Source organism: Lygodium microphyllum, chromosome 2, assembly GCF_053477565.2.
Source record: "Lygodium microphyllum isolate KBCC chromosome 2, Lygodium_microphyllum_v1.1.10, whole genome shotgun sequence".
Classification (NCBI taxonomy): domain Eukaryota; kingdom Viridiplantae; phylum Streptophyta; class Polypodiopsida; order Schizaeales; family Lygodiaceae; genus Lygodium; species Lygodium microphyllum.
In genome coordinates, this window is record NC_141136.1 from 704724 (window position 1) to 732502 (window position 27779).

The window sequence follows — 27779 nt, forward strand, 5'->3', positions numbered from 1 at the left end:
ACTACCAGCCTCGGCCCTCCAGCCTCCAGGACCCCGAGCCCCATACGGGCGGCTGCGTCAGATTCTGGATCGGCCTTAGCAAAACTTGAGGCTGTTGACTTTTGGACAGGGGTATCGACTCGTTCTTCTCTTGCGGCAGCAAAACGTGATGATGACGACCACGAACGAAAAGATGGGAGAAGAGTCAGAGACCCGCGGGCCGCAACACAGCATTGGAGAAGGTATGGCGGACGCATTTTAGCTTCCAGACGAGAATGTCTCAGTCAAAACTCCCCCCGCAAGCGCGTTATTATGCGCTTTTAGAGTTGCCATCTGACCTTGTCTCTTCCCAGTGTGCGCTCGCATGGCAGTTGAAGACACAGACACAGAGAGAGAGAGAGAGAGAGAGAGAGAGAGAGAGAGAGAGAGAGAGAGAGAGAGAGATTTTCAATCACTAGCAGACTAATGGCGGGGGTTTTATAGCAGACATTAACTTTTGTTTTAGAGCCTGTTGTGCTGCCGGGCCAACGCATGCTTCGATTTTGAAAACTCAGAAGATTGCTGTTCCGATCATCAGATATCCTTCAGTCCTGTAGCTCGTAAGGTACATCAGTTTTCTCGTGAATCGAGTGCCTTAAACAAAGCTCAAGCTCACTCGAAAGGTCACGTCAGGTCGAGTTAAAAAGTTGTCTCAAATCCATCGTATATCCTTCATCCTGGACATCACAGGGCAGGGTGCAGCAGTTTTCTCTTCAATTAAGTGCCTTAAAGACGTTAAGAAGCTGTCATACTTCCATTATATACGTCACAAGGTACAACAGTTTTCTCATCGATTCAGTGCCTCAGAGCCTGAAAAGAAAGCTCAAAATCGCTCACAAGATTGGCCGTGCTGGGAGTTCAAAAGTTGTCTCGCATCTGTCGTATATCATTTGGTCTTAGGAGTCAAAATGTAAAGCACTTCTCTCATCAATTGCATGCCTTGAAGGCGTTGAGAAGCTGTCTCCCTTCCATCATATATCATTAAGTCCTACACGTCACAAATACACGGGTTCTTTCATCAATTCAGTGACCTTAAAGACAACTAGACGATCCATTGGAGCAAAACAGTATTTATGGCCACCCTGGTTAGTGGCAGCGAGGAACAGACCTGGAAAGCCGCACTGGAAAGCATACTTCCCCCTGGCATTGCAATGCCTGATGACGAATCTTGGGATATTTCTTTTGCGACTGTTTACAGTGGTCCTCGGCCAGATTATGATGTGCCCAAGGCTGAAACCTTGACTGATCTTGCTGGAGGGAATGCTGTTCATGGTGTACAGTTTCAAGCATCAAGCTCATCACCGTCCTCAGTTGTTGCCCAATTACAATCTCCCACAGATGCAGTGGTTGATGCAGGCGTTATGTTTTCATCTTTTCATTTGGAAAGCACAGAAGCACTGCCTTTTACTGAGCAAGATGATCATTCTTCCACAAGATCAGATTTTCGGTTTTCTGGACCTCAGTCATCATCATTCCAAACTAGCAACAGTAATTCATGTGCTGATGGGCATTCCCATGAGATAGGTTTGGCAGGCAACCAACCAAGAAAAAAAGGGGAATGTTGTGGGTGTTTGAAAGCCTATAGATTTCAGGACAAAGAAAGTTGCTTAGTTTGTGCTTCGAAGTTTTGTGGCAGCTGCATTTTGAGAGCTATGGGATCAATGCCAGAAGGTAGAAAATGTGTGAAATGTGTAGGGCAGCCCATTATTGAGTCAAAACGGTCCAATTTAGGTAGGCCATCAAGACTGTTGTGCCGCCTTCTTGGTCCAGGGGAGGTACAGCAGATAATGAAGACAGAAAGAGAGAGTGCAGCGAATCAACTTCGTCCTGAGCAGCTCTTTGTGAATGGAAGTCAGCTAAATGCTCAAGAATTAGCGAATTTGTTGGGGTGCAGCAGTCCTCCCTCCCAACTAAAGCCAGGGAGATATTGGTATGATAAACAGAGTGGATATTGGGGGAAGGTGTGCTTCAAGAATGATTTCTTTCAATCTCTGTACAAGTTTCAGCTTCCCACCAAAGCCTATAACAAAGTTTTTTGTTTGTAGGAAGGGGAGAAGCCTGACAGCTTAATCACTGAAGGGTTGAGTGTTGGTGGGGATATGCCAGAGGATGCAAGCGCAGGATCTACGCAAGTTTATATTAATAACAGGGAGATTACAAAAATAGAGTTGAGGATGCTAAAGGTAATGGGCTATCCAAACTAATATGTTGTCTCATTCTTGGTTTTGGTATTCTTTTTGGTATCCATTCACCATAGGGAGGAGAGTGGGTTGTTTTACCTTTTACTACAGCTTGCAGGGGTGCAATGTATACCTGGGACACATTTGTGGCTTGACCCAGATGGATCATACCAGGATCAGGGCCAGAGTAAGGTCCGTGGCAACATTTGGGAAAAGGTAACGTTACATTTCTTGAGCTTCTTAGCTTTCTTGAAAGTCACAAAACTCAAGAAACAAACCGTTTATCTTGTGATGTTAAAGTTAATCATACTTATGAAACTTAGAACAACTGTCTCAAAGGTGATGTCCTAATGATTAAAGCTTGGGCTCATAATTGCGAGGCTGTGAGTTCAAGTGTTGCTAGGTGCATCACTTTTTTGGACACCTGTATTCACATAGTGTGTGCATGTAAGGCCAGGCTCTTACCCAAACACTCGCTTTTGCTGAGGCCTAAAAGTTGTGCTAAAAAGTCATGCACCACCATATACAGGGCATCCAGGTATTAATGCTACAACATGAGTAAATAAAGAGTTTCTTTGATTGGCCAGCTTTGAGACAAGATGTGGATGCATTTGTAAGGACATGTTGTGTATGCTAGAAGGTAAAGTTTGATCACTAGAAGGCATTGGGTTTGTTACATCCTTTGCCTATTCCGGATAGACTGTAGAAGAGCATTGCTATGGATTTGATCTTTAGTCTTCCTGGAATAACAATAGCGAATGGTACATTTGGACTGCTATATGTTAGGTTCAATAATTAGCAAGCCCATTTCATTTGGTGAGAAAGAAGATAAAAGCGGTTCACATGGCAAGATTGTGCATGAAGAACATTTTTAAAGTACCACGGTATACCTCAATTTATGTTCAAGGACAGGGATCCACAAATGATGAGTTTATTTTGGAGAGGACTATTCGAGTAAATCAGCACTACTTAGAAGTTCTTATCTTCTTTTGATCAATATTCCATCAATAGATCAATGGGCAGTCAAAAGCTAATTTCATTGTTCTAGATCTTTTGAAATGCAATGTATCAGAGCATAAGACAAAGAGTAATAAGATTTGCCATTGTTGGAGTTTTTTTATAGCATCATGCATACTTCCATTGGCAAGGCACAGGTTAAGATAGTGGAAGGGGAAAAAAAGTTGTGCACATTTTGCACGTAGAAGATAAGATATTTGAGGATGACAGCTGTAGAATGAGAACCACTGGCCAATGCACGATTTAGGGGAGAGTTTGGAGAAGAGGATGCATCTCATGGAAGACTACATCAAGACTCACTACCACCTTGCAGGAGTCAGGGTCGTATAAGTGGTAACCCTTTGTAAGCTGATTGAAGTGGATGAAGATATGCCACTTGGACTTGGCAACTAACGTTCCTCTCTTCTCCTTCGGCACACGGATATAGGCATCACATCCAAATACTTGAAAATTTGCAATACAGGGCTTTTGTCCAAAATAAGTCTCATATGGGGCCTTCCTAGGCACAGGGGTCACTCTCGTTGGATGGAGTGACTCAGATTGGGCAGGTGATGTGGAGTCTTGACACTCCACTACAGTTTTTGCTCTCTTCCTTGGCTCGGGAGCTATCTCATGGAGTAGTAAGAAGCAGCCTATTGTGGCATTATCTTAACGGAGTCTGAATACAGAGTACTTTGTTTTACTGCTTAGGAGGTAGTTTGGCTCTATTAGTAGTTGGCAGAGATTGGCTTTCCCTAGATAGGACCTACACAGTTGCGCGTGGATAACCAAAGCCTTAGTTGTGGCAAAGAACCCTACGTTTCATGCTCACACGAAGCACATTTGTATGGGAACAGATCATGGATTCCGAGTTAGTGGTGGCCTACCGTCCCACGGAGGACAATGTAATGGATCTCTTTATGAAGCCATTATCTCAGGCTTCTATGCCTCATCACATGAGGTCTTTGGGTCTTCACACACTCCCAGGATCTAAGAGGGGGTGTTAGCTTGTATTTTATGAGTTTGTCACTTTGTTGTGAGCTCTATTAGAGTCTAATGGAGATGGAGGAGCTCTGACTGTTTTAGCCAAGCCTAGATGTGTGCATTTCTTTTTAGTGAGGTTTGAGTATGTTCACATTATCATCAGTAGACTTGCATTTCTTTTTCAGTGGCTGGGGTGCTTGTTATCAGTGCTAGATAGTGGGCTGCCTGCATAGAGTCTGTTGCCAGCATTTTTGCATTCAGAGCAGGCTGGTCAGCCAGTTTTATGCTGGCCAACTGCATTAATTTATTGTTCATTATTCAACTCTGCCAGTTCTGGTTATTTTTTGCTATATATAGCAGGCAGGTTGGAGGCAGCAGTCATTTATCATTCTTCTACAGGTTCAGCACACTCCGTCTCCGACACTCTGTTTCTTTGGTGCAGCCATCGTCATTAGCCTGATCTAATGCCCTCACTGACACCTTGGGCTGCGTGCAGGGTATTGAGAAACATGGATCCTTGAGCAAGGTTTAGCTATGGTGGTTGGAATTCATGAACAAGAAGCATGATGACTTAGAGTATTACTTAAGTGAATTAGGTCCCAAGATAGATTAGCTTGGACTCATAAACACAATTTTGAGTAGACATGGATAAGACTGAAAGTACAAAGTACAATAGCATTCATCTTTAAATGATTGTCAAGTGTTATAACAAAGAGCGCGAGGATCGAGACACGCAATGCTCTCACAGTAGAGAGAGAGAGAGAGAGAGAGAGAGAGAGAGAGAGAAGAGTAGAGAGGAGAGTGAGAACGACACCTTTCTTGTTCGGTACAATGACGAGTGTACCTCTTTAGGTTTTAGATAGATATATATGAAAGTACAAATGTGCTAAGGGTGTGTTCACACCCGTGCACATATAAAAGGCACAATGGCCCTTTATTCCCAACATCAAGTACATTCTTTTATAGTTGTAGGATGGTACCACTTTTCCTCACTATGCCTATGGGATGCAAGGCAATTCTTCTAGGGTGTTGCATATTCCTTGCCTTATTGCTCCATACAAAGAGGCTATCATAGGAGTGTGATTGCATATTTCTCAACACCCCTCCTCAATCACAACCATAAAAATATGGAGTATACACAGGCTGTTGTGAGTAGAACCTTGCCAAGTGTACACATGAAAAAAACAACCATATAAAATTAGAGGCTGTCACAAGGTCTCACTAAGTGTGTAGAGTCTGTAGTGCACAGGTTACATGAGGATTACAAGAGCGTTAATGTAAGTATATATAAGGCTTAAAAAAGCCTGCCTGAGTAGTGGGAATAGGACTGATGAGGCTTGTTCTTTTGCTCTTGAGTGTCTTTTTCTTCTTCTTCATGATGGTCTTCTTCTTCTTTGACATTTGCAAGGTAGGCTTTCTGTGATCTTTTCCTGGCATGACAAAAATTTTCAATGTGCCCAGTTCTTTTACAAAAGCCACAAACAATGTCTTTCTTCCCTTTGTACTTGTTGTTAATATAGAGCACTTGTTTTTTCTTTTGAAGTGCTTGCTTCCTCTTTACCTTTGAGCTCGTTCTCTTCTTTAAGGAGTGATGCTTTGATGTCTACCAGCTTTGGATTTGGCATATTAACTAATGTGGTGGAGACGTTATCAAATTTTGGAGGAAGACTCTTAAGCAAGTCTTTGATGCATATGCATTTTTCCATTTTTAAGTTAATCCCTGCAAGTTGAGTTAGCAGACTTTCCATATAATTAAGGTGAGTTGCAAGGGATGTATTAATCTTCATATCCAACTTGAAAAACTCAATCAACAATCCATATTTTGAAGATTTAGATTGGTCACCAAACAGTGTGTCATGAGATGTATCACATGTGTCTACATGGTGGATATAATTGTCATCAAGCTCAAGCTTGATGATTGCTTGGGCATCTCCAGGTCTCTTCTTCTATCCACTAGTTATTGACCATAGACCTTTCTTCATGAGGATTAGCTTTATCCTTGTCTGCTATGTGTGGAAGCTCGTTCCTTTGAAGTGGCATGACAGTGAATCTTTGCCCATACTGGATTCTTGAGCAGCACCAAATAACTAGCAAGTGAGTTGAAATTCGATGTGTCAAGAGACACAAGAACTACTAGTGCCAAAAAGCAACAAATGAATATCAAAATATACTATACTTGTTGAGCTTGATATTGAACTTCCCCTCCTTGCTGATTTGATTTGCTTGAAATTGAGTGGAGCACCAGATCAGAGTGGCAGTGACTTGGTTGAAGTCAGAGAAGTGAGAGAATAAGAGATTTATGAGCTTGAAGACTAGTGGCTATGGCTGCCCACTTTAGGGTTTCTATACCTGTTTGAATCTTCGATTCCAACAGCTCAAGGAACCCTTTGGTGAGAAGGTAGCTTAGGTAGTAGGCTTCCATTGCCATACACTCACAGGACAAATCGCGGAGCGCGTAGATGACGTAGGCTATACGACAGGTGGACAGTGCAGATCTGACAGCGAGCTGAAAAATCGAAATGTTGAGCAAGAGAGAGGCCAATGTTATGATATGTTGTGACAAGGAGTTGCGCAGGAAGTCAAGGGAAAGATCTCTAGAAAGAAGCTTGTTGAGATATACTTTGTATGGAGAGATCCAGACACTCCAAGACAGGTACGTACGGATGGCCATGGAGGTCAAGAGGTGTAGAGTGAAGATGGAGTGAAGAGATGAAGACGTCTATTGAATTTGAGTTGAGCTGAGGTTGTGGGGAGTTGGAGCAGCAGTGAGTTGAGCTGAACCATGCTCACCATAGCTTTGATACCATGTTGAGAAACACGGATCCTTGAGCAAGGTTTAGCTATGGTGGTTGGAATTCATGGATTAGAAGCATGATGACTTTGAGTATTATGCAAGTGAATTAGGTTCCAAGGTAGATTAGATTAGACTCATAAACACAATCTTGAGTAGATATGGACAAGAATGAAAGTACAAAGTACACTAGCATTCATCTTCAAATGATTGTCAAGTACATTCTTTTATAGTTGCAGGATGGTACCACTTTCCTCACTATGCCTATGGGATACAAGGTAGTTTTAGGTTGTTATGTTCCTTGCCTTATTGCTCCATACAAAGAGGCTATCATAGGAGTGTGATTGCATATTTCTCAACACAGGGACTGATCAGTCTGCCTTTGTATTCAGCATTCCATTCAAATTCAGTGCAGGTTATCACTTCATTCTCTTCTCTCTTGCTGTCTCTCTCTTCTCTTAGTGCTCATGTTTTCTCTTCCATTGCGCACTCTCACAGCCTTGGCTCTGTTAGGTGGCACTGAGACACTAATAAATGAGACAAATGAAGCCTTTTTGGGGCTATAAATGAAACCCAAATAGGAATTAATGTAATGCATTGAAGGTAATGAATTTGGTTGCTCAACACAGGAGTTCAGCCCCCTTAGTGGTCCTTGCTATGACTCATTGTGTAATTCCTGTTTTTGTCGGTTTATATTAGCCCCTCAATTGACCAGCCATTCAGGAGTTTCTTTACATCCACTTTTAGATTGTGATGGTGTTTCTGTCCACGGTTCCAGTAATACAAAGAATCCTTCTCAAAAGAAGTTCAGTTAGGAGTTCATTGACACAAAAAGCTTCAGTAGTTGGTTGAGAGACACATTTATGATGCCACTAGTAAGCATCCTTGTTTCTGACTCTTTGCTTTTGGAGCAAGCCACTGATTTTCTTGATTTGAAAATCTCAGAAAGGAATTTACAGGTATTTTTGATACTGTTTACCTCAAATTAGAATCTCTATAGTATTATTCAAGCTATAAGCTATTCATCTAGCATCTCCTTCTTGGCAGGCTACAACAAAGATCTTTTGCTCTCTGTTCTCATTGCCAACTCCGGGCCACAACACTGTGAGATCTGGAAGTATGAGGCCAGTGCCTGGATATCTTGAGAAAAAGAAGACATATAACATTTTGCTTGTGGGGCATGAAGGCTGTGGCACAAGTACTATATTTAAGCAGGTAGTTATTGCATGGTTTCAATGTTATTGCTTGTCTTATAAGAGTTCAAATGATTATCTGATACAGAATGTTTAAATGCCCATCTTTTTTTTCAAAACTTAATGGGCTGTGTTATGGTGTTCATGAGATTTTCTCGTGTAACATTGCTGTGGAGACAAGATAGTTTTGAAAGACAATGTTTTGGCATGCACATACATCTTTCATTCAAATTTTTTGTAACATGTTTTGTAGAAGATAGTAATTGTTTAATCTTTTAGTTTGAGTCTTGAGATTTCCTTGCAAAACAAAAAAAAAGAGGAATTTAAAGACTTTGCAATAAAGCTTAATGTTGTGAGAAAATTCTTGTTTTTGTGCTTAAACATCCTATACAAGAAAAGATGTATACAAAGTTTGCTAGCTATTGCTCTGTTTCAATATTACTTTTGGGTTCTACAAGAGGAACATATGAGCAGTCATACTATGTAAATGAGAGTTCTTTTGCTGGTTTTTGATGTTAGGAGGATGCCAGTTTGCTGCAGCTCTGGTTTCTGATATTTTATGAAATCTCTACTAAAACCTTATACACAAGTTGCGGTAAATAGGATATTATGTTGCTACAGGTCTGGTTCCTGATATTGTGTTAGATCTGTGAATCAAAAATTTGGCATCATTAGTGTTCAATAAAGTCTGAACTTAAAAAATATATTTCTCTGCTTTGGACATGAGTCCTCGACTACTGGTTTTCTCACTCTTTGTACTTCAGTTTCTGACAACTAACTTTAGTTTGTTGTCATGTTTATGTGGGGCTTTCTGCTGGATTTTCAAACAGGCCAAGTTCTTGTATAAAGATGTGAAATTTACATGTGAAGAGCGGCAAAACATTAAATTGATGATACAAAGCAACATTTACAAGTATATTGGCATGTTGCTGGAAGCACGTGAACGTTTTGAGGAAGAGGAAGGATCAGGTTTAGAACAGTTTCCTTTTTTTACTACTTGTACACTTTGACATGGTTAGGTTACTTAAGACATGCACAATAGCAATGCTACACCAGTATTGTGAATTGTAAATTAATGGTGTCTTAGTATTTGCTAACAGTTTTAATTTACAAAGCATGCACAGCAGATTTTGGAACATTGCTATAAACCTTATAGTTTATTCCAAGACTTCTCTCTGTGCATGGTTGAGGAGATGCATAATTTGCATTGGTCAAGTTTTTTAACATTCACTCAGCACTAATTTCGATGCAAAGTCTTGAATATTTAGTATACCTTTTGGGGATCAGCTTGTTGGCAGGATCATTTTGCTACCTGTCAAACTAATATAGTTGCTTTTAACTGTTAGAGATATGAAAAGGCTGCTCAGATAGGGCTAAATTTTTTGCACTTAATTGCAATGCTTATACCACTTTTATATAATCTGGGATTTGTGCATTTATAATGCCTTCAGTTGTCACTGTTGGTTTTTTTTTTTGTGTGACAGACTTAGTTTCCTTGGTTTTCCTGTCAGCAGCAGATGCAGATCCAACTCAAGCAGCAAGGCGAAACCCCTATACTATAAATGCCAAGTTGAAGGATCAAGCAGACTGGATTTTAGAAATTATGGCAAGTGGGGATCTTGATAAATTTTTCCCTGCAGCAGCTCGTGTGTATGCCCCTTGGGTGGAGGAAATGTGGAGGGACTCTTCAATCCAGGCAACATATAAAAGAAAAGCCGAGTTGCATATGATACCTGATGTTGCTGAATATTTTCTTAAGAAGGTATTGTATGTTCTGAGGCCTGTTTTTACTTGAGGAGATTTCTTCCTGTGACATGTGTGGGTCATTCCTTATTGATGCCAAGTCTTATTTCTTGATTGCCTTAGATCAGTTCCTTCCAGTTTTGTTTCTAAGTTGCTTTAAGTGTGATTAAGACCGTGAGCAGCCTTCCTTGAGATGGTGAAGGCCGTTGTCAGAGTGTGTAGGGTTGAAGGTCTACTGTAGGGGTAAGAGACAGAAGGGTGTAGCGAGATGGAGAGATAGAACAAGATAAAAGAAAGAGATTTTAGAATTTGGAAGATTTAATGGAGACAGATAGAGGTGAAACCGAGTGACTTCATTTCATACAGCTCAGCAAAGCAATCAATCTGCAATACATTTGATAGATCTTATAGATATACCCAAAACAAAAGCATATGCACACATTTGGGACGATAGCTCAACACAAACTGAGACTATGGCTCAGTATACGCACTAATACGTGAATAATCTTTGCTAAACATAATCCAAAAGCCGTAGGTAACATTTCAAAATCTCATGCATACATAATTTGTTGATAGAACATGATAGGTGACACCACCATAGACAAGACACATGAATCAAAATGCATAAATATCTGTAAATACCCTTTACGGGCCTTCAGAAGCACTTTAGCCCTATAATTACAGTTTTATTACAGCAGTAAAAGATGGTATAGGTGCTGTCCCAAATCCAAGAGAAACTCTTATCTTTGTTGTCTATGCTACGTCTACCAAAGGTAGAGATCAAGAATCAAGCAGCAAAACTCAAGAGAGGCCCTTTTTGAGCATCAAATCTCCATTTCCATCTTGTTGCCCTGTTCTTGAGTGTTATTCACAGCCCAAAACAGTCAACATGGAGAGCATAAACCCATCAAAATTTCTTTTTGATGTTCAGAAGATTTCCCTGATGTTCGGGACTAAGAATCAAGTGAGAGATCACCTCAAAGACCTCGTAGAAGATGAAGATATTCTAGGATAGCTTGTTACCCTTGAAGATTTTACAAGACAGCTTGTTACCCTCTCATCTCCTATTTTTTCTTCCTACAAACAGTCCTAATCCTCTCCTCTCTCTTTTCCAATGCATGAGCCTCCAGTCCACTCACTTTTTTTGGCTCTTCCCCCCCACCTTTTCCTCGTGTCCTCTCCTAGTTAGCATGCCATCTCCTTTACCTTTGTGGCCACGTTGGACAACAACAACCCAATTAGTCTTGTTGGCGTCCCTAAATCTACGTTGATAGTCTTCATGATCTCACGCTTCATTCATTTTGTAGACAAAGCATGAACTCTTCCATAACAGCACATACTCCGCTTGCACACTGTATGTCAAAAATCCCATGATATCCGCCCCCTCTGAACTTGCATGTACTTCGGAGATGCCACATAGGTAGCCCACCGGATCAAAAATTCAAATACTTGTCATCTTCATGTTGCGAGTCCAATTACTCTAACCCGGATTGTAAGACATCAAGAGCGCAGACATCCCATCCTGCATGTATCTCTCACAATCCATCCCTGGCAATGATAGCTCCAATAACATTCCAATCCCTATAAATCCACATGGCATCTCAAGTTCATATGTCAACTCATCTTCAGCTGCATCTTCAATGTTTGCCACTTCCTCTTTCTCATCTCTGTCAATTTGCTTATATTTTACCAGGCTCACCAGTGGATAGATCTCTTCTACATTTCTCTTTTTGCATATCTTGATCCTCTTCCCTTTTTTGGGTACCCACATGTTAGCCTTATGCAACTTTGTGGAAGCATATGTCGCATACAATAGATTACATCCATGAGACTTAGTCTTTTCCTAACCGGAAAATTGTCCTACAGGAGTACCTTGTAGAAAATTTCTTGTATCTTCCAAACTGTAACTCGGATTGCTGAGCTTTAAAAAACAAAAATATAGCCTCGCTCATGATCTACAACTTTGTTGAAGACACCAAGACCAAATTCTCAAGGTTTCAACTCCTAAAATTTTCTGCATAGCTTGCAATTGTTCTTTACAGCATGTCGCTAGACATTGCCCTTTTTGACCCCGTATTTTCTGTATATGAATCTGGATGTCAACCAAACTTTGTAGGGCCTTTCCTAGGTATCAAAGCCCATTGTTGATGCGTCGGTCACCATTAATTCACTTCCGATTAAAACAGTTTTCAATATCTTTAAATTTGCCCTGCCTGTCCATTGCAATCTCTTACAGCCATTTTGTTTACTTGGGTCTTGGAACCTACACATTCTTTGGCATATGCTAGAGTATTAGTGTTCAATAGATTCATAGTCTTTCTCATCCATATCTATATCATCATCTTCTTCTTCTTCCATACTATCAAGGCCAATATTTGTATCTAGCTTCTCCAATTCATATGCTGTAGACTCTCTTTCCTTAAAGAGCTTGATCCATTTACCAGCTGAAGGAATGTGCAATGCTGTCCCATCCAATTCCATAAGTGAATAGATAGCATTGTCAAATACCTGCCTTACCATATATTGATCAAACTGTTGCCTAGACATTTTCCGACTGGCACTATGCTGATTTTCCAAGCTATGGTCATAAATTAGCACCTAATCACCTTCCTGTATGGCTCTTGGCCAGAGTTTATGGCTCTTATCAAACCGTTTTTTATTCTGAAGCTTGGTTGTCTTTAACTTCTCCATTGCTGTCCTAACGTCTTTTGGCCTTCTTTTCAATTGCCTTATTCGTAAAACCAACAACTCCTCTCTATTCAATCCCTTTTCCCAAGGTATCACACTCCATGTAATACCCATCTCTTTTATTGGCATGATGGGCTTCTGAACATACATCAATTCAGCTAGCATATATCCCATGACAGCACTATGAGTTGTTCTATCATCCCACAAAGCATATTGGAGCAACTGTGGTCCACTCTTTCATTTTCTCTCCACATGACTTGGCCGAGGCTTTAATGATAGGCAGATGCCCATATTCACTCTATTGCCTTTCGGATTATAGGGTGAAGTAAGAGCCGGATTTATCCCCAAGCAAGAGTAGAATTCTCATGTTTCATTTGCATCCAATTCACCCCTATATGTTGTAATTTTGCCAACACACCCATATTGACAGAAAATCTCTTCTAAGGGAAATATACACACTGCGTGAGTAGTCTTTGTCCTAAGTGCTTTCCCTTCTACTTGATTCATCAAGTTTTTACGCACAAGCACGAGGTACTGCATCTACCATAAACCTATAGGCATAGTAACCCAATCCACTATCCATTTAAAATGAAGAGAAAACGGCTAAGTTGACTACAACCCATCGCGATGCCTCATTAACGAATACATTTAACAAATAGCACAAGATTCCACAAAGTGAGCGATGTCTACATACATTCCTTGCCACCAATATCTTTTTTTAATTTTCTCAAAGGTGCTTCACATATCTCCATGACCAGCGCACAAGCTTTCATGGAACTCTTGCATAACCTATACACGTGTGGCTCGATTTCCAAGAACTTGTAGTGGAGTTCCTCTCTTTTTCTTAGCATGCTTCCATAAATATCCATCCTTCAAGAAGAAACCATTTGCTTTTCTCTTAATCCTCTTGAACTCCTCTCCTGACCATTCTTCCCTCTTGGAAATAGTGCCGAGATATTGGCCTATTCTCAGAAATTCACCTTATATTCCTCTTCTAGAAACACCTTCATAGGTAAAACATAACACCTATGATGTTTTCTTTCAGCTATATCTATTTTTCCTGCGATTGAAAACTCATTTGTTACTGAATTTCTTGTAACAACAACATTTTCAGATAGTGTACCTATTGTACTAGTTGAATTTATTGTTGTTCTAGCATTTATGACAGTTGTACTAGCATTTAAGACACTTGTACCTGCATATACTGTAGTTGTACGAGCCGCCGACAACTCCCGCCATCGCAGCGATAGTCCTCTCCCCCCCTACCTGCGCGGGCTCTCCAGCCTGGAGGCTCGGCTAGGTGGTCACACCACTGCTCTAAAAACACCAGCGCTCGAAAAACAGTTTTCCCTCCCCCCCTCTCTCCTGGCCATCGACTCCCCCCCCCAACCTTCAGTTGCTTCCTCCCCCTGCAACAACTCCCCCCCCGGTAGCACAACAGCATGTCAGGTAGGTTCGCGGCAAGGACGCGCAATGAAAGCCTCTGGTCAGATGCCGGCGCATTCTGCGAGTGTTCTCCAGTCAAACACCTTGCGCATTATCCTCTCTGAGGAACAGCTCTCAGTTGTCTGTGCCACAGAGCTGGAGTTGAAAGAAACAACATTCTTCGGTTAGGTCGTTGGACACTCCCCATCGAGGGCTCAGCTGCGGGATTGGCTCCACTCCACGTTGCGCATTGGCATAGTGCAAATCGTGGAAGCAGTCCTCATGGGCCGAGGGATTTTCATGGTTCGACTCACCTCCGCGGATGCAGCTCGTGAGTTAGTGGAGAGCTCGCCCTATGCCTCCATGAAGGGGGTCATCTACATGGTTTCTTGGTATAGTGGCTTTACGGTGGAGACATTCGCGCTTCCCGACAGATTTCTCAGATACCCAGTCACTCTACTTTTCCTCGGATTGGCGGTAGAGTACCGCCAGTTAGTGGACCTTCGATGGCTCTTCGGCACAGTTCTTCCTGCCTCCTTCGCAGATGCAGTGACAGCTGCAAGAGTTCCAAAGGTATGAGTGGCCGTGAAAGACACAAAGAGTATATCCAAGTTCTTGGAGATTGAGGCAGGAGGTCACTCCTTTAGGTAGTAGGTCATTGTGACTGGGCAACTATGGCAGTGCCTGCGCTGGCACGACTTTGGACACTAGGCAGCAGATTGCACGCGTTTTGGAGCCAAGGGAGCTTCGTCGACAGGCCCGTAGGTGGACGTTGACAGCTTCACACGGGTCCAGAGACGATAGAGAGGGAGACGGCAGAGGGGCCCGCAGTCGCAGCCTCGACAGCAGGGTGCAGGAGGGCGAGCGACGTCCCCTCGGCAGAGCACTTCGTAGTCCCCCCCTGCCTGTCCCACCCGGCAGGACCGCAATCCCCCACAGCCACCACCCGCGCCACAGACTACCCCACTTGAGATCCCACACCCTCCACACCCACCCTCTCCCACCTCCCAGGCACCCCCCGCTGACCTTGGTTCATAGCCTCCCCCCCCCCACCCCTGCACATATCTTCGACCATCTCACCATCCCTCGACCCTCTTCCCCCCCACCATCTCCCCTGTCAAGCACCCCCCTTGATCTGCACCCGTGTCAGGTGATTCCCCCCAGACCCACTCCCGCTCCTTCCATAGGAGGTGATGGGCCACACACACCTACATCCTTCTCGCACCAGCAGTCTTCCCCCTCCCACAGCCACCAGTTCATCTGCCCTTGCCGCCCGTCACACCTTCCCAAGACAAGCACAGCTGTTGCCACAGGAGTTCTTCTGCAGTGGCCGATGGTCCTACCTAAGAGTTGCGGAGCGCAGAGTGTTCCCACTACCTCTAGAGGTAGGGATCTTCATGGTTTGCAAGTCAATGAGGGGAAAGGTCCATCTACTAGCACCACGGGATGGACCAAACTACTTCTTTTTCTTTTAGTCCTCTCACTCAGGGGATTGGACGATGACACAGACAGAGGAGTTGAAGAGTCAGGTGGCGGACCACATGTGACATCTCCGAGTGGATGGGAGAAGGACTAGCACTGTTTGCACAGCAGTGGCCTGGTTGCATGATGGACATTAACTGGTGGGCTAGGGCCAAGGTTCCACACTTGAGCATTATCTTTTGAGCCCCTCCATAGTGGAGGGCTCCGAGGGATGTGATCAAGTGGCCCCTAGCATTGGCGGCCCGTTTCTACCAGTGTACGGAGTCACGACTCTCAGCATGGCTGATAGATGCATTGATAGTACCACCTGGAGCATCTATCACCCCTATGGTCCAGTCGAGGGCCACCATGGGGGACTGGAGTTCGCCATCCAGACCTGCGGCGAAGTGTACTTGAATGCCCCATAGTTTTTCATCCTCATCAGCAGCCTCCACACCGAACAGCTGTTTGTTTGGTCAATCGCAGGTTTCCCCATGAGCTTACACCTTGCATCCTGGAATGTGGATAGTCTTTACTATAGTGGGGTACGTGGTTCCAGAAGGTGCTTGGTCTCTTCTCTTACCCCCAGACCCATTACATGAATGACTTCTAGACCTATGAGATGTCTCTTGCCTGACAAGTGATTGGTTTGACAGTTCTTAGTACCTTTTTGCCCCTGGACACTCATTGTTGGATGTATCTTGCTACCTGGCAGTTGCAGTGATATATGTATCAGTGATTGCTTCATTTTGGGATAGTTTTATATATACTGCTGTAATTTATTACAGCAAGCTAAAATCTGCAGATTTTGAGCACCTCTATGAGGGTAATGCCTACTATTTGATGTTATCTTGGTCATATTTGGTGGATAGGTGCTTCTCTTGGTGATATCCACTCTTTCAGCCAATTTTAGCAGTGGTTTAATGCATTTTCTACTAATTACAGCAACCTGCAATTTTGCTTTCTTGCATTGATTTGGGACAGTATGGCTGGTCATCTGAAAGATATAGCTCTCTTTAACATTGCCAAGTTGGATGGTACCAACTATGGGTATTGGAAGTCCAAAATATGGCAGGTTTTGGTGCAAAAGTTGCAGATTAAACGTTTGCATTTCAAGAGTGTCAAACCTGAGGATATGGATGATGATTTTTGGATGGAAATTGATGAGCTGTGCAAGTCTACCATTATTTTGTCACTCTCAGAAGAGGTCCATCATAATGTTGTTGAAGATGAAAATCAGAGTGTATGGGATTTATGGGAGAAGATTCAGGAGCTCTATGCGCAACAGAGTCTTGCGTCATAGATGTATTGACTGAAGCAATTAATGGACCTTCACATGAAGAAGGGGACCTCCCTATCATCTCATTTCAGTCAGTTGTTCGGCAGGAGCTGCAGCCTACCCTTGTTGGACGGATCGACATTTTACTTCTATAGAAGCACAAGCTCACTCACTCCCAAGTCCAGCAGGTAGGGAAGGTACTCCCGGGCAGCTCGCACACTTACTGGGAGTATGCCATAGGCGCCCACAGCAGGAGTGGAGGCGTATGCACCTCTATTGGCTCGAGTCTCACCGCTTGTGTACGAGACCATGGGACGATAGTGGCAGGGAGGGTTCTATGGTTAGATTGGATATTGGGGACTCGTGCCTTGGAGTCCTCAATATCTATGCCCCTATGGAGGTTAGGGCATGCAGCAGGTTCTGGGTGGAGATCGCGGATGGACTCCCAAAGGTGGACTCTTGGATCGTTGGAGAAGACTTCAACAACCTGGAGGCTTTGGAGGACCAGCAGGGCAGAGGCAGAAACTATCAGGGCATGGCCGGGGAGGAGTAGGAGGCATGGGAGGTATTTCTATTAGCAGTTGGTGCATGCGATGCCTGGAGAGACCCTGCCTTCCACAGGAGGGAGAGGTTGCTGGACTTCTCTTGGGGATACAGGCGGCTAGGTGGGAGTCCTGCTGGAGCGGTTGGACAGGTTTTATGTGGGAGAGTGGGGAGGTTCTCGTGGAGGTGAGATTGGGCAGTTGGCGGGCAGCACGTTGTCCCCGATCATTGCCCGGTTCTCTTGACACTAGATCCCCCTGCGTCTGCCCTAGACACTCGATCCTGTTGGATCCCTGACTTGATCTATAAGAGGGAGGAGGTGACGAGACAGATAGAGCAGCTTTGGACTAGGGAGTGGGACAGGAGGGACTGGATTGCGGAGGAGGTTGTAGATGTCCTAGCCGAGTCGAGCAAAATCTGCCAAGAGGTAGCCATACAGGCCAGGCAACAGAGCTGGGAGGAGAGAGCTCTCCGGCGGGACCTTGCAGCCACGTAGAGATTACTATAGGAGGCACCAGGGGATCCCACCCTCTAGGCATAGGAGGTGTGAGCGCGAACAACCATTATTGGCCTAGAGGATAGGCGCTCAGAGTTCTCTTTCCACACCTCAGCAGGTTTTTGGGCGCAGAAGGGAGAGACGATGTGCAGGGAGTTTTTCTAGGTGCACGAGCCTTGCATCTCAGGAGAGCAGATATGCAGCCTTCGAGATTAGTATGGTAGGACTCGTTCTAGCCCAGACGAGGTGATGGAGATTGCCACTGACTACTATAGTCACCTTTTCCAGCAGGAGACAGCCTCAGCTAGAGGACATCGATGTAGGCAGCAGGTCTGGGATCACATCTCGTCCCTCGTCATAGAGGAGATGGGGCGCTCCCTCCTAGCCCTCTTCACAGAGAAGGAACTAGAGGAGGCTTTTCATACACAGGACGGGCAAAAATGCCCGGGAGAGGATGGCCTCTCTAAGGCCTTCTTTACTACCTACTGGGAAGTGGTGAAAGACCCCCTATTGATGGCCTTCCATGAGATTTTCACTTCAGGACAGATGCCAGGGAGCCTTTTGGCAGGCCTTATCAAAATTTTCCCCAAAGAGGGAGATGGATTGGAGCTTTCCCAATGGAGACCGATCACCTTATTGTTAGTGGCCTATAAGGCACTGACAAAGATGATTGGTGCGCGACTACGCCCCGTGTTGCTAGACATCATCCAGGACACATAGACAGGCTTTGTTCAAGATAGGAGTATCTTAGATAATGTATTCACCTTCTTTGAGGCGACAGAGTGGGCTCAACATAGTGGGCAGAGACTGGCTGTATTACTCTTGGATTTCGAGAAAGCTTATGACAGGGTGGATTGGGATTTCCTAGAGGGCACTATGGTGAGGTTGGGTTTCCCCCAGGCTTGGATTTGCGGGGTCGCTGCACTTTACAGATCGGCCACCAACAGGGTTCTCATAGGTGGTAGACAAGGGGAGGAGCTTTGACTGGAGAGATCGGTTCGGCAGGGCTGCCCCCTGGCCCCGTACCTGTTTCTACTCTTTGCAGAGGCGATGTCTCACTTCCTCAGGTCCCATGTGAGCGGATTACGCGGCCTCCAACTTCTAGTGAGAGAGGAGACTGAGTTGCTAGACTCAGAGTATGCGGATGATACAACACTCTACATAGAGGACGATGAGTTGATGCTGGAGAGAGTGAGGCTGGCTCTCGAGGTGTTCTGTTCTGCAGCGGGAGAAAAAATCAATTGGTGAAAGTCGGTTGGTTTCCTCACAGACTCGGACTCTAGCACGGAGTGGGGCGTCCACCTAGGATTTAGATGGGTAAGCAGAGGGCATACCGTCCGGTACCTATGGTTCTAGGTGGGACTCGACATCACTCCCACCCAGTAGTTTATTCCAGTCCTCGATTCTATTTGGAGGAAGCTCACCTACTATTGGAGCATGGCTCGCCTCTCACTAGCCGGCTGGGCCTTGGTGGTTAACCAGGTCCTCCTAGTGATGGCCTGGTATATCGCCTCGTGTTGGTGCTTCTTCTCATCCTGCATAGTGTAGCTTTGCTGCCTAGTGCGGAACTTCCCTTGGTCCGGGTCAGATGGCTCCAAGGATTCCCGGGCCAAGGTGGCGTGGGCGACCATCATACGACATCGGTTAGAGGGAGGGCTTGGGATCATAGACCCTGAGTTTCAGAGTATGGCCCTCTTGGGCAAGCTAGTTGTCCACAGCCTCACATGGGGAGGGCAGACCTGGAAGGTCCTATTGTAGGAGGGTCTTCAGGATTGCAGACCGAGGCTTGGCGGTGAGTGGAGGCCGTCCCTGAGATGGATCTTGACGTCAGCCTAGATCACCCCTCCCAAATCACCTTTCCTATGCAGCTTACTCCGCGTGTGGTAGGCCCTCTGTAAGGCCCTAATCTAGAGCTCCTCAGGCTGCCAGGAGGAGATACACCGTCAGCCGGTGATTTGGAACCCCCAAGTCAAAGATCGAGAAGGGGCACAGATTGGCAAGCACCCCCATATCCAGTGGGTTGGTTGGGAGGCCGGCCCGGCTCATACCATCAAGACATGGTGGGAGGTGTACAAGATGGCGGACGAGGAGGTGCTGCAGCGAGTATCAGGTTGCCAGAGAGGAGTGGAGTTGAGGTGAAGGGAGATAGGTGCAGCAATACCTCCGGAGTGGCTTGCTCTCCCGATACGAGTGCAGATAGAGCTTGGGGAGGTATGGGCTGCTAGGTTTTCACCAGCAGGCATCTCCCTACAGGTAGCAGGTAGAGTGGGCGGCGCTCCGCAAGGGACTTTCTTCACCGTTTAGGAGGGGAGGTGGTTGGCCCTTGACAGAGGGCAGCAGGATGAGGGGATAGTTGCCCTTTCGTGGAGGAGGATTCGGGTGGTGGGTCTTCAGGGGAAGACGTGGCGACTGGACCCCTATGTCTTCTGGAAGGAGCTCAGGGAGTGGCGCCTTTGGACCTGGGAGGGTAGACCACTTGATGAGCTAGAGCGGGATCCAGGAGAGTGGCTATGGCCGACCATTGCAGTCGCCAAGAAGCCACCGAGGTTCCTGGAGTACACTGCCAGGATTGGTAGACACGTACTGATGCAGGAGGATATGGATTGGGCGCCGTCACGTAGCAGGCACTGAGCGGAGCACAGCATCACGGAGCCGTTCCGTCGGACCTTCTGGCGCCGGCTATGGGATAGCTGGAGGCCGAGAAGGGTATCGTATTTCTTATGGCTGGTGACACATGGAGGCTTGGCGGTGGGAAGTTGGCTTGCCCAGATGCAGAAGGAGGGAGGTTGTAAGTGTTGCACACAGCAGCCTCTAAAAACCCCAAAGCACTGCCTTTGGTCATGTGAGGAGGCGCAACTCGTGTGGAGAGGAGCATGCTGCATCCTTCGCCGCATGGCACCCAGCCTTGGATGTATCTCATGGGGAGCTTTCTGCTGGCAGGTAGGGCCGTCACCTTCTGAATGAGGCCGGGATGCAGGACACGATATTCATCATTGAGGCAGGGTCGTGCGTAGTGGTCGGTTTGGAGGCTCTATCTATCCACCAGGTACTGGAGCTCACATCAAACCGCTCTGAGGTATGGGACATCATAGGAAGTCTTACTGGATGGCATATTTAGAAGGCACAGTGTCGGGAGACTTTCGGCGGAGAGAGACTTTCAGCACAGGCAACCTTAGCAGAGCTCTGGGCTTCCATCATCCACTCCCTCCGCAGCCGTTGGGATCAGGTGTAGGTCGAGTCCAAGGCTTGTCAGGAGCTCCGTTGTCACTTCATGCATACCTAGGGTGGCCAGGACTTGTTTTTCGTGATGCAGGTAGGCAGCCCCAAATGGTGATACACCCCTCCTCCATGGCTTCTTGCCCCCATCCCCCCAGACCGCCTTCAGAGGCTTGTATACATGATGTATTTGTGACTTTGCATCAGCTCCAGCTAGTCTGTTGAGCATGAGCACTCCGTTGTAATCAAATTTTTTGAGTAATATAATTAGCCACATTTTATGTGTAAAAAAAAAAAAACTGTAGTTGTACAATCATCCCTTGCTATAATTTTATCATTTTCAGAAAGAAACTCCTCCTCTTCACTGGTGAAGGCTTTCGACCATAGGGGTCACATATGGCCTACAATTAGCACCTCCTCAACACCAAAGACAGATTTTGCATCCCACAGAGTGAGATGCACTTTTTGTAACCGAGTCAAAATCTTCTCGCAATCAGTTATGTGGTGAACAACAAACATGCTGCAATCCCTATCATCCAACTTCTCATTCCTTTCCTACACTTCATAGCCCTTAATAGAGACATAATCAAGAAAGGGCATTGTGAGCTGTGGAATGGTCTCTCAAGACCTTATGTATCGTATTCATCATGTGGGCAACTGAGTTAGTTGCCCCCTATGGAAGGGTACACATACACACCAAGCCAAGTGGTGTTTTCATAGTAGTGATATCTCAGCTCTCTAATGCAAGCTGAAATGGATCATAGCCAGAGTATAAATCCCCATGGAATAAATAGCCTTGCTAGCAAAAGCTTTTACAAACTCATTTACAATAGGCCTTGCACCTACATTCTTTATTGTGACCTTGTTGATTGGTTGCATATCCTGTATAAACCACAATGCCTCAACCATTCTTCTTTGGGACCGTAAATGAGCGATTAGAGTATGGAGCTGAAGATGGCTTCAAAATCTTCAACTTGATTTTCTCATTTAAGAGCTCCACCAGCTTAAGCAAGTATGCGCGAGGCAGAGGAATCGGTTTAAGATTTCATGAAACATGCGGCATTGTAAAGATCACCATTCGAGCCACAACAGTCTGATCCATGTAGTCAATTTCAGCAGGCCGAAATGCAAATTACATCCAGCTTTCAGCTCTTTCAATGTTTCTGTAGTAAATTTATGCCCTATACCATTTAGATCACGAAGACTTGGCTGTTTAGACATTGTCTCATTTAGCCCATCACTGTCAAGGGATAAAGGCAAAGCCACGGGCTTAATCTTTTTGTATTTTGTTTCCACCAATGTTTCAATCCTCTTTTGTTGCTTTTTACATTCCTATTCAGCAAATACAATTATGACATCAAACATCTCCAAAGTACATACATGAATGGCATACTTTTCAACCATGTTTTCAGCATTAATTATTGCAGTAATTTCAGTCAATGTATCAGTAAAATTCAGCCCTGTAAATTGTCTCGAAATGTAGTCAATTGCGGCCAAAATACTCTCTTTTTTCAACTCTTTTTCAACCTAATGTACATAACCCTTTTCAGCCCTGCATATGGTTGCAATACTCTTAAATCTACCTGCACTGCTTGCTATCCATTTCTGAAAACCAATCACAAAGACAGTTTTCCCTTTTCTTGGAGGCAAAAACATTTTCCATATAGCATTGTCATAGCCTTCATTTACAACAGTGTTGTCTAAAAACCCTTGAATTCTCTAGCATTAGATGGAACTGGATAATCTCTAAGTGTATCTTGATTATGGGGATAATTGACACATATAGTTACAAAATTGAACTGCCCTTTTGCCATCTTTACTTCGTAGAAGAGCATAAGAAGAACCATCATCTATCATCTTAGTTTCCATCCTTGATTCCACAATGCATGGCTGCCCCAAGATAATTGGACAACTGTATGAATCTTACACAAATAAGTGATATTCATCTTGGACATCTCCAATAGTCACCGGAATACTTGGGCATGCACAATAGAGCTCCCGTGATGAGTTGTTTGTAACCCACATACGCTAGCTAGGATTCACATCTACTGGCCATCCACCATTCTCATACAGATTGCACACCATTACATTAATATCAAACCCACGGTCCAAAAGAGCAATATATGGTGTCTCTCGCTCACCTATCTTTACAACAGTTTCAATTGTAGCTATGGCATCATTCTGAGTTTTTGTAAGCTATTGCAAACTTGCTTCCTTTTGCTCACAAAAACTCAATCAAACAATGCAAACAAATGTGTTTCGCACACTACAAACATCACATGCTATATGTAATGGTTTGATTATCACTTAACATCATTGTGGACCATGTTTGTATGGAAAGCATAATTGTGAAGCTTATTGTGCCTCTTTTGCCTCTACCCTGAAATTAAACTCAAGCAGAATCAAGCAACAGAACTCAAGAGAAGCTCTGTTTGAGCATCAAATCTCCATTTCTAACTTGCTACCTTGTTCTTGACTGATATTCACAACCCAAAATATTCCACATGCATAAACCCATTAAAACTCCTCTTTGATGTTCAAGGAAGGTTCCCTTGATGTTTGGGACCAAGAATCAAGTGAGAAGTCACCTTAAAGACCCTGTAAGAGATGAAGATTGTCCAGGACAACTTGCTGCCCTCTTCTCCCCTATTTTTTTCTTCTTCCAAACAGTCCCAATCCTCTCCTTGCTTTTTTCCAATGCATAAGCCTCCAACCCACTTACTTTTTTTTAGCTTTTCCTCCCACCTTTCCCTTGTGTCCTCTCCGAGTTAGCATGCCATCTCCTTCAGCTTTGTGGCCACATTGGACAACAGTCACCCAATTAGTCCTGTTGGCGTCCCTAAATATGCGCTGAATGGTCTTCTTGATCTCACGCTTCATTCATGTTGTAGACAAAGCATGAACTCTTCCACAAGATAGAGTATACCCCGCTTTCATACTCTTATGTCAAAAATCCCACGACACCATTCATTTCTGCTCTTGAAATCGTAAATTGATCCCTCTATGCTCGATGGGATCTGAACAAATCCTTGATGCCTTTATATTCAGCCTTTTGTTTTGCAGTTTTGAGTTTTGTGTTTTCCAGCATTTAGAAAAAGCTTCTGCTTTTACTTTAACTTTAAAGCTTGATGTGCTTTTTTCCGGGGGGGGGGGGGGGGGGGGCGGGGGTGGCGCTTGGGGTTTGAAGTTTCAAACATTGGTTGCTTTTCAGCCCTGTCTGAAGAAAGCGTTCCCATGCTTTTGCTACTCAACTTCTCAAGACTTGAAGCACACAGCTCTTCATGTTCATCATCTTCTTCTACTTGTGCCTGCCTCTACCTTTACCTCTATGCCTACCCTAGCTCCTCTTCATGTACACCTTGATCAAAATTAATATACTGTGTGTTACTACAGGTGAATTTCTTAGGTATTTTTAATGAAGACTTGTATTATATTCTCCAAATTGTTGTGTACATTCCTCACAATACTAGCACACATGTTAAACAAATCATACGAATTATATCTAATTATTATGGTTCTTTCCTTCTGTTGAATGGTACTGACAATAATGGGGAGTGATCTGAAAGCACGTTTACTAGAATAATGGCAATATGGCCTCCTTTTCCCATGCCTCAATTGTTTATGTGGAATCTGTTAACTTTAGAAAAATATATTGGCATCAACTGGTCGTCCTGTCTCTCTTAGAACATTGTAGATATGCTGTAGCTTGATCAAACTTCACAGTGAACTTGAATCCTGCCCTCCAACATGAAAAAGTACTAGTTGGAGGATGGGACTCAGACATGAAAATAGTTGCTTATTCTCTTTGATAGCCTCTGTATTCCTGCCTATTAAGTCCTCAAGAGACTCTTCCATCTTGAAGTCTCTGCCTACTATAGGATGATACACTACCAAGGAATTATCTATTTCTGTTGACCAGTTATGTGCCCCAAAGCTCAAGGTCCACGTTCTTGTAGAAATGGTACATGTTGCGCCTGCTGAGATTGGTAACAATGGGCCTGCATTCTTGTACAAATGCCAAATGTTGCACCTGCTTGAGATTGGTTCATTGTTACCCATGTGTGATGTCAGCGGCTAATAGCCATATGCAGCAGTCAAATCTTGAGTTATGCCAACACTGCACAGACAGTGAATAATGGGTAGACACTCTGACACTGGAAAAGAGAATTACATGTTTACACAATACAGTACCAATATGTTTAATAAGCTCAAGCCTTAGTGTGTGGGCAAAAGGGAAAAGGAGGCCTTGTTAATCTAGGCAGTTGTGAGCATTTGTCATGTTCTTTTTCTGTGTGTAAATTCACATGAAAAACAGTTAAATTGGTGTAGCTATGTTTAATAAGCTTAAGCCTTAGGGGTGGGCAGAAGGGTGAAGGAAGCCTATATTAATTTGGGGAGGCGTGAGCATTTGTCATGCTCTGTTTGTACGAGTAAATTCCCTTGAAAAACAATCGAGTTGAATATGATGTAGCTTTTTTATAGCCACGCTTTCTTGCAGTACAGTGCACATTTATTAAGGAAAGACAAATACTTCTTGCATCAATTGAAAGAATGTTAATACAAGGCTTCTTGAGATCCCTAGCTTAGTACATTATACTTTGTGGCAGATTAAAATCAGCCTTGTATGCTGTGCTTGTGTGCAGGCTGTAGAGATATCATCCAATGATTATGAGCCTAGTGATGAAGACATCTTATTTGCAGAGGGAATCACACAGGGCTCTGCAATTGCAGAAATAGAATTCTCACTTGATGACAATAGTTCCTTTTCCGGGGGACATAGTGAAACTTTTGATGAGCCCTCTTATGCAACTAGGTAAAATCATTTTTGTATTTTGTTTTTCTACTTAGAAGGGACATACAAAAGCATGTGGCTTGTTGTTTTAGTTACACCCCAAATTGTGACATTAGATTGTATTAGTTTGTGCAAAATTGTACCGATTCAAATGTCAGTAGTAGTGTCTGATGCTATGTTTGGTTGGAAATGTGCGAGGAGGAAGGTCTGAAGAACTCAAAAAATCTGGTACACTTAATTCATTAGCCAAAAGTCTACAAGACTTGTCTGAGCTGTCTAGCCCTTTCTCTCATGAACCCCAAGTTTCGCTGCTGCTATTTCTCAGCACATGCAAGGGTTTTTCAGAATGTGGGTTCCTTCTTTTGGATGTCCAGCCAAGTTAGAGCAGTAAGGACTCCTCCCATGACTTACACTTTACTGCTGTTCTGAATAGAAACATTGAAACAGTCACCTTTTGTCTTGTTCATATTCTCCATTTGACCGCCTGAATTGATTTGTACAGCACAAATATATTCACGAATCACATCATATATCAAATGGGCACTGAAACTCTAAGCACAAATCAGGTAAACATGATGTCCCATTTGTTCTGACTACATAGGTGTATATTCCAGGATATCTTTTGAAGCTCAGGCTGCAAATCTTGCTTGATTTAGGCAGATGTGGTTGCCAAGCCAGACAGGCTATTGCAGCTCAGAGACATTTGCTGATAAGGCAAAATAGCAATGTAGGGCTTCACATCATTCCAAGAATCACATTGGATCTGATTGATTCCATCTATATTATCTTAGGGTTACACTAGTACAAAGTTTCATCATGTAACTCCAATGCATGCACTGAAAGATGTTAGCTTCCGAGAGTTTTGAAGTAATAATGGTTACTCTAAAAGAACATCACTACTGGTATTGTATTCACTGAGAGGATTTAACTCAGATATCACTAGTAGCTTTAACCTTTGAAAGGCTCAGAAGTTGAAGCAAATTTTTTTGTGTTTTTGCAGTTGCAAGTATCGTCTGATTAGACTTGATGCAAAGGGAATGAAAAAAGGGCGGAAGTGGCTGGAAATGTTTGAAGATGTGCATGCTGTTGTATTCTGTGTAGCATTAGATGATTATACCCGAATGTGGGCTGATTCAGCTGGCACTCTCAGAAACAAGATGCTACTAAGCAGAGAGCTATTTGAGAGTGTTCTGTTGTATCCTTGCTTCCGAATTACTCCATTCATTCTTCTGCTGAACAAGTATGACCTATTTGAGACAAAGATCCAGACAACCTCCCCTAGAGCATGTGAGTGGTTTTCAGACTTTGATCCTATACCGACCTCTAACAACACCAGCCAGCAGTTGGCTCAGCAGGCGTACACCTACATCGCTCACAAGTTCAAGAAGCATTTTGACAGTATAATGCATCCAGATGACAACTCCAAGGAGCAGAAGCTCTACACGTTCCAACTTAAAGCCCATGAGCAATCCAGTGTCAACTCTGCCTTCCAGTTTGTCAAGGAGGTGCTCAAATGGGAAGAGACCAAAACATCACGGCTGGCCAACCTGCGCAATGACTCTATGTTTAGTGACTACACCAGTTCTTACTCTACAACTGTACCTTTAAGTGGACATCAGTAGTTATTTCAACCTCACATTCATCTGTAAGTAGAACTGGCTGCCAATCTCAACTCTTGCAGATTTCTGTACAGCTCACATTCATACCGGGAATATCATGAACATGCCAGTGTTCGATTTCACTTTGGCCATGGACAGAACAATGTTGACACACAAAATATTCTTCTGCCTCCTTTGCTTGCAACTGACCTTGTGGCTCTTCCCCTAATTTGAATTATCTGTTAAGCTAATTGAATGATACAAAGATTGCCACAATTTTCCACGATTACAAGCTAATCATACATCTGGGTAAACACATGTTCCACACCATGAAAATGGCCTTAAGCAAGCATGATGCAGGTTGTGCTGACTGCAG

The 27779-nt window shown here is 43.9% G+C and overlaps 1 protein-coding gene across 5 annotated transcripts; it reads left to right on the forward strand.

The window, feature by feature from the left end:
* LOC148039404 (extra-large guanine nucleotide-binding protein 3-like) lies at positions 1-27779 on the forward strand. 5 transcript variants are annotated; one of them, XR_015692762.1, is made up of 10 exons: positions 1-1979; positions 2064-2201; positions 2310-2414; positions 8017-8184; positions 8993-9131; positions 9674-9924; positions 25657-25826; positions 26011-26192; positions 26420-26532; positions 26806-26943. XR_015692762.1 is itself a non-coding variant. In XM_087690376.1 (9 exons), exons 1-8 carry the CDS (start codon positions 1092-1094, stop codon positions 26186-26188), a joined length of 2037 nt encoding a protein of 678 aa, XP_087546502.1. In that variant the 5' UTR covers positions 2-1091; the 3' UTR covers positions 26189-26192; positions 26806-26945. The 5 variants fall into 5 exon arrangements, 3 of the variants coding, with proteins under 3 accessions (XP_087546502.1, XP_087546497.1, XP_087546501.1); XR_015692761.1 differs by lacking the exon at positions 26420-26532 and adding an exon at positions 26308-26371 and having other exon boundaries at positions 26806-26940; XM_087690376.1 differs by lacking the exon at positions 26420-26532 and having other exon boundaries at positions 2-1979; positions 26806-26945.